At 50.2% G+C, this 6,028-nt stretch overlaps 1 protein-coding gene across 1 annotated transcript in view; it reads left to right on the top strand.

Annotated features, from left to right (window-relative positions):
- Nucleotides 1-6,028, top strand: part of IGSF21 (immunoglobin superfamily member 21) — a 226,856-nt gene that overhangs the window by 212,357 nt on the left and 8,471 nt on the right. Inside the window, 2 exon segments of the mRNA XM_006914306.1 lie at nt 3,877-3,992; nt 5,882-6,028. The exon segment at nt 5,882-6,028 is cut by the window's right edge and continues 20 nt beyond it. Of these exon segments, the coding sequence (XP_006914368.1) occupies nt 3,877-3,992; nt 5,882-6,028 (263 nt within the window).

Genomic DNA, 6,028 nt, shown 5'->3' with positions numbered 1-6,028 from the left:
TGATGTGTGATGTGTGGCGTGAAGCCTCCATACGCAGCCAGGGACTCCCAGGTGCAGGCAACTCCGTGACTGCCTTCACGCAGAGCCCGGCACCAGGCAAGATGGAGAGTGACGTTTTCCTAGGACACAGTGACTGCGGGCTCTGTCAATGGGGAGAGTGTGGGAAGCCTGGGCTGTCCACACTGATATTAGCAGCTCTGTTGTGTCATCGTCCATACAACTGAAATCTGTTATTGTCTTATGAGCTTGATTCACTGTACATATTGCTAACACCTGCTCAGAAATATAACGAGGGACAGGAACACAGCTCCCAATCAGGGTCTGTGTGGGTGGTGTGCGTGCCTTGGGTGTAGATCTCCAGAATGGGGATATGTGCACACACAGATGTGTGTGTGTGCGTATGTGTGTTGGGGGGAGCACCCACGCTATGCAGAGAACCCCGGCCACGATTTGGAAGGCCTGGGGGCCAGTCCAGGCTCTGCCCTTGACTCCTGGGGTGACCATAGGCAAAGCTCTCCCTCTCTCTGACTTCAGTTTGCTTTTCTGTAAAATGGAAGGTCTAGGCAATAGAAATACAACGCAAGCCACATACGTAATCGTAAGTTTTCCAATAACCACTTTGAGAAAAGTTTTTAAAGGTGAAATTAACTTTAATAATATATTTATTGAGTCCAATATAGCCCAAATGTTATTTCAACATGTAATCAATATAACATATTCAACTTTCTTTTTAAAATTGTCTTCAAAATGCAGTGTGCATTTCACACTTACAGCACATATCAACTCGAAAAAGCCACATTTCGAGTGCTCAGTACCATGCGGGTGCGTGGCCACGAAGCCATGAGTGCCCCCAAATGCACAGACCGGGTTTTATTCTCCCAGTCTGTAGCAAGGAGCCTCAAAGAAAGAATGTTATTAACTCATACCGCTAGAAGATGCAGCTGATATGTATTGGGTACAGTTTTAAAACACTTTCAGGTACTACTTCATTGAATCCCCACAAGTACCGTATAATTGCATTTTGCAGATGAGGAAACTGAGGTTCAGAGAGGTTAAATAACTTACCCAAGGTCACAGGCCCATAAGTGGTACAGCTGAGCTTTGAATCCTAAGTAGTCGAGTTTAGACTCCACACTCTTAACCAGGTTCAGAGAAGTTAAATAACTTACCCAAGGTCACAGGGTAAGGAAACTGAGGTTCAGAGAAGTTAAATAACTTACCCAAGGTCACAAGGTCACAGGGTCAGCTGTACCACTTATGAATCCTAAGTAATCGAGTTTAGACTCCACACTGTCAACCGTTGTCATTGACTACCTTCCTTCTATTAGTGATACAAATAATATTAATTAAAATTGCTAAACTGTATTGCAGGCTTATTATCTACCAGGCATCTTGTAAGCATCATCTCATGTACTCCTTCTCAAAGCAATCCTATAAGGAAGGTTCTACGTATCTCTTGGCATGGTCCCTTAATCTTTAGGGCATCCAAACCCGAGGGTTCTGGATTTAAGATGTCCATGGAGGTTGAGTTGTGCCAGATGAGTGAGTGATCCCAGTGGCTAAAATGTGTACTTAAGGCTAAAGGTAGCCGTGGGTATGAGTGTCTTCTTTCTTTCCAAAGATTGAGGTGCCACAGCTTTATGTCAGAGTTTGGGCTCTAGAGCCAGGGCGCTTAGGTTCAAATCCTGACTCTGTGAACCCAGGCAAGTTGCTTCACCTCTTAAGTTTCCCCATCTGTAAAATGGGAATCGATAAACTCACCTCATAGACTAACGGTGAGGATTAAGCAAGTTAACACAGGTAAGGGCTCAGAACAGTTCCTGACTCGTGAGCGTTGGCCACTGTTGGCTCTTGCTGCGAGATCCAGGTTTTCAGTCGAGTTCTCGAAAAGTTAGATTGCAGAATCTGCAACTTCTGGGTAAATTGAAGTGTTCTAGTGCATTTTTCCCCTCTCGGAATTTCTACCCCATTACCATCTGTTTCATCCCATCTTATACTTAATTACAATTCTCCTTCTATTGTTCTCCCATTGTTTCCTGTTTGTCTGCTTCCCCTGCTGACAGCACATGGTGGCTGCCTGAAAGAATGAACGGTTGGTACCTGGCTTCCTTTCATTAGAACTTAAAATAGAGTTGCCAGGCTGCCGTTGCCTCTGCCAGACGGGGAGCTTCTCAGTCCTGTGTCTCTTCCATCACCGGGCGCCCACTCCAAACACCTGGCATCATGCCCCACACCTCGTAGGTGTCAGGAAATGCTTGTCTAATTTAAACTGAACTGGAGTGAAGCCCCCTGCAGGAAGGAAAGGCCCAGCTGCTTCACCTTCTCTACGTCCCCCACTGCTCTCACGCAAGGGCAAGGCGGGACAACAGCTGCTTCACCTTCTCTACGTCCCCCACTGCTCTTACGCAAGGGCAAGGCGCAAGGTGGGACAAGCCAGAACTGACAGCCCCGCCCAAGGGAAGGGCTAAGATCCCAGCTACTGCCCTGCTGATTACAAGGGGGAAGGAGAAGGGGAAAAGTGTAGGAATCACAAGAATGGGAAATTGCCGCCCCGCGCTGAGACCTTTCCCGTCTATCAGCTGGTTCTTTTTCAAATACGTCTGCCAAGTATGATTCCCATTTCACAAACTGGGGAACGGAGGCTCACGGTTTTGGTAACTTGCCCAAGGACACGGAGGTGATGCCGACTTAGCTGGGACTTGGACCCAGGCGTGCCTGATGGTTCCACGTGGGCCCTTTCCAACACCCCGCAGTGCCTGGGAGCACTGGCTTTGGCAAAGCAGCCGGTGGCAGCTGGCGAGAGCAGAGAGGTGAGCTGGTGGGAGGCGGGGCCGACCAAAGGGAGCCAGCTTCTGGAAAAAGGGAAAGCGGGAAGGAAGCCCCCTCGCTCCCAATGCCTCTCAAAGTCATCTACTTCTCTCGACTGCCCTCACCGTAGTCTAAACGACCAATCGTTTTACCTTAAATTCGTCCTCTGTTTCCAGTCTCTTCAGAATGCCACTCGAATCATGTCACTGCTCTTGCTTAAAACCTTCGATGGCTCCCCACTGCTCTTAGGGTAAAGAAGAAAACCTCACGAACCGTAGAGTGCTGGCAAATCCGCTCTCTGGGGCCTGGGGCAGGGGAAGAAACAGATCAATTTGGAAGACAAAGTAGCAAAACAAACAAACAAACAAACAAACAAAAACCCTGATTCGTAGCCCTGGCTGATTTCCATGGTGTAGAGACGCCACTGTGGCCCGTGTCAAGCTAGCAGCGGTTGAACAGCTAGTTCACAAAATTCCCTGAAAATGTCACAGTTGGCTCTCACAAGCCCGTAATCACCCGCCCCGGCGAGTGGTGGCCCCGTCGTCAGCTGCCCTGCTCATCTCTCCAGCCCCGCTGGGCATGACCTTCCCCCGGCTCCTTGAATTCCTTGAATTCCCACCGCAATGGCCTGGCCCCCAGCCCTCCTGCCCTGGGCCAACCCGCCCCAGGCCTTTGCGATGCTGGTCCTATCATCCGCATACGTTGCTTCCTCAAGTCACAGCAAGTGTCGCTTCCTCAGGCTTGGGTCGGACTTCTTTATACTCTGTCACACCTCCCAGTACTGGGGCACTTAGCACGTTAACTGTGCGATCTCTCGATTCATGCTGTTTTATCTACCAGGCTGTGAGCCCCGGGAGGCAGGGCCGTCGTCTATAAGCCCAGTAAAGACATCAATCTCACTGTGGTTGAAGCCAGTGTCACCTCCTGGAGCTGTGCAACATTTGCTCCACCTCCCCACCTCAGCCCCCCTCAGCACCCAGCAGGAGACCTGGCCCATCTTAGATAATCAGTGAATTTTCCTGAATCTCCACTTAAGCCTCTGTCTTTCTGTGCTTCCCTTTTGGGTAGCTCCTCCCACCTCCATCGAAGTGGTGGCTGCGGACACACCAGCCCCCTTCAGCCGCTATCAGGCCCAGAACTTCACGCTGGTCTGCATCGTGTCTGGAGGGAAACCAGCACCCACGGTGAGTACCCCTGAAGTGCCAGTTCCTCCTCAGTCCCTGCCAGACCCCGTCACCTTCCTCCGCGGCTTGTCCAGCTGCAGGTATCACCACGGTGCCCACTCCGGAGAATGAAGAAGAGAGGGTGGCACATTGCCTTCACTGACCCCCGAAGCACCCTTGGCATCCCACGAACCCAAACAGAGAACCTATGGGCTGCATGGTCCCAAGACTCTTCCAGTGTTGACATTGTGTAATACTTCAGATCTGGACCCTGAGACTTTCTTATATTACGAGGATCAATGAGGGGTGGATAGGTAAGGTTAGAGTTCAAGATGAGGAGGCAAGGCATTTCAAACCCTGACTGTCTCACAGGCACGGTCCAGTGGGGAGACCGAGGGACTCAGGCCATCCTCACCCAGGACCTAAGCCCAAACAGAACCAGCTGCGCAAGACAGGGCATTGGGCGGGTGTGCACAGACACAGGATAAGGCAGTAGCCAGGTGTGCAGAGGCACAGGCAAGGCAGTAGGTAGGTGTACAGAGGCAAGCCTTTGGTGAGGCCCATTACTCTCCACCCACACCTTATATTCCCAAGAAGAAGGATTAAAAGGAAGCTTCAAAGCCAGCAATGGGTGAAAGCAGGACTCAAGTTCTCCCCTTTGGAGCCATAAAGAGATCTGACCTTCCTAAAATCAAGCAAGTTAGTCTTTTTCCCAAAAGAAAAGCTTTTCCAGAGAGCCTAAAGAAAGGCTCCTCACAGCCCTGGGCATGTGGGAAAACCCCCCTCCCCCAACCTGCCTGCTCCTGCCACTTAAGACGTGGCAATAAAATGTTCAAATATATGTATAAAAGATCCCCATCTCCCCATATTCCAGGCATCTTATGTTTGCCTGGAACTTCAGAACTTGAAAGAATTCTTTGATATAAATTACAAACCTGCTTTTGAAGCACTTTTCCAAAAAAAAAAAAGAAAAGAAAGAAAAACCCAAAGCAGGCTATTATGTGCATAAGAGATTCTTCGTTGGAGCTATAAACTCTGACAGATTTTCTGCATTGCACATTTCATTTACCTCCCACCTCTTCCACCTCCCTGGCCTTATACCCCCTCTTCCTGCCTCAAATAATCCTCCATCGCCCCCCCCCGCCCCCGCCCCCGGCAGCAGCATCCTCAGACCTGCTTCCTGCTCTCTTAACGCCCTGTCTCCCATTTATTTATTTATCTGACTTATTAAAAATATATGTATATACACACCCCATCTCCACAGGCCTCTCGGCGCATGTACCGAAATAAAAAAAGACAGCAAGTTAAATTAGATGCCGCCTCTCAAAACTTGAACTCTCCACTAGCAGAGAAAGCGAGAAAATGTTCGCTTTTGCCACACCTCGTTCCCTCCCGCACACACACCTGTTTCTGCCTTGTCTCCAAAACCTCCAAAACGTACACACGCACAGAGATCATTCACTCTTTTTTTTATCACATTTAATCTCCACCTTCTCCTTCAACCAGTTGCTCTCCCCAGGTAAGCGTGGACAACCCCTTGGAGCCCAGGTGGCTGTCCAGGGCCCCTCTTTCTGCACACTGTTTGTAAGCGTCCCACAGCCCCACGAAGTAGCTGCTCTTATTCCCCCTGTACGAGTAAGGAAACTGAGGCTCAAAGAGGCCCGTCAGCCGGTAAGTGATGGAGATGAGCTTAGCCTCTGCCATCAGGGCCTTTGTATCCCCACTGAACAGAGCTGACTCAGAGTCTTGGGGTGCTGGAGAAAAAGGAACAAAGGGAGGTCCATCTGGAAGGCTCCTAGGAGGAGGCGGCTCCGGAAGGACTGGCCTCCTGTGGCCGTTTCCTGGGAGTTCATTGGGAGGTCTAAGCCTTTGGCACAAAACCTTCTCCCACACCCTCCTTGTAATTTCAGGTTTATTTCAAAAGAGATGGGGAACCGATTGATGCAGTGCCCCTGTCCGAGCCGCTGGCTGCAAGCTCTGGCCCCCTTCAGGACAGCAGGCCCTTCCGCAGCCTCCTGCACCGTGACCTGGACGACACCAAGGTGCAGAGGTCGCTG

Source organism: Pteropus alecto, unplaced genomic scaffold (assembly GCF_000325575.1).
Source record: "Pteropus alecto unplaced genomic scaffold, ASM32557v1 scaffold125, whole genome shotgun sequence".
Classification (NCBI taxonomy): domain Eukaryota; kingdom Metazoa; phylum Chordata; class Mammalia; order Chiroptera; family Pteropodidae; genus Pteropus; species Pteropus alecto.
This window is presented reverse-complemented; position numbering and strand designations above follow the sequence as displayed.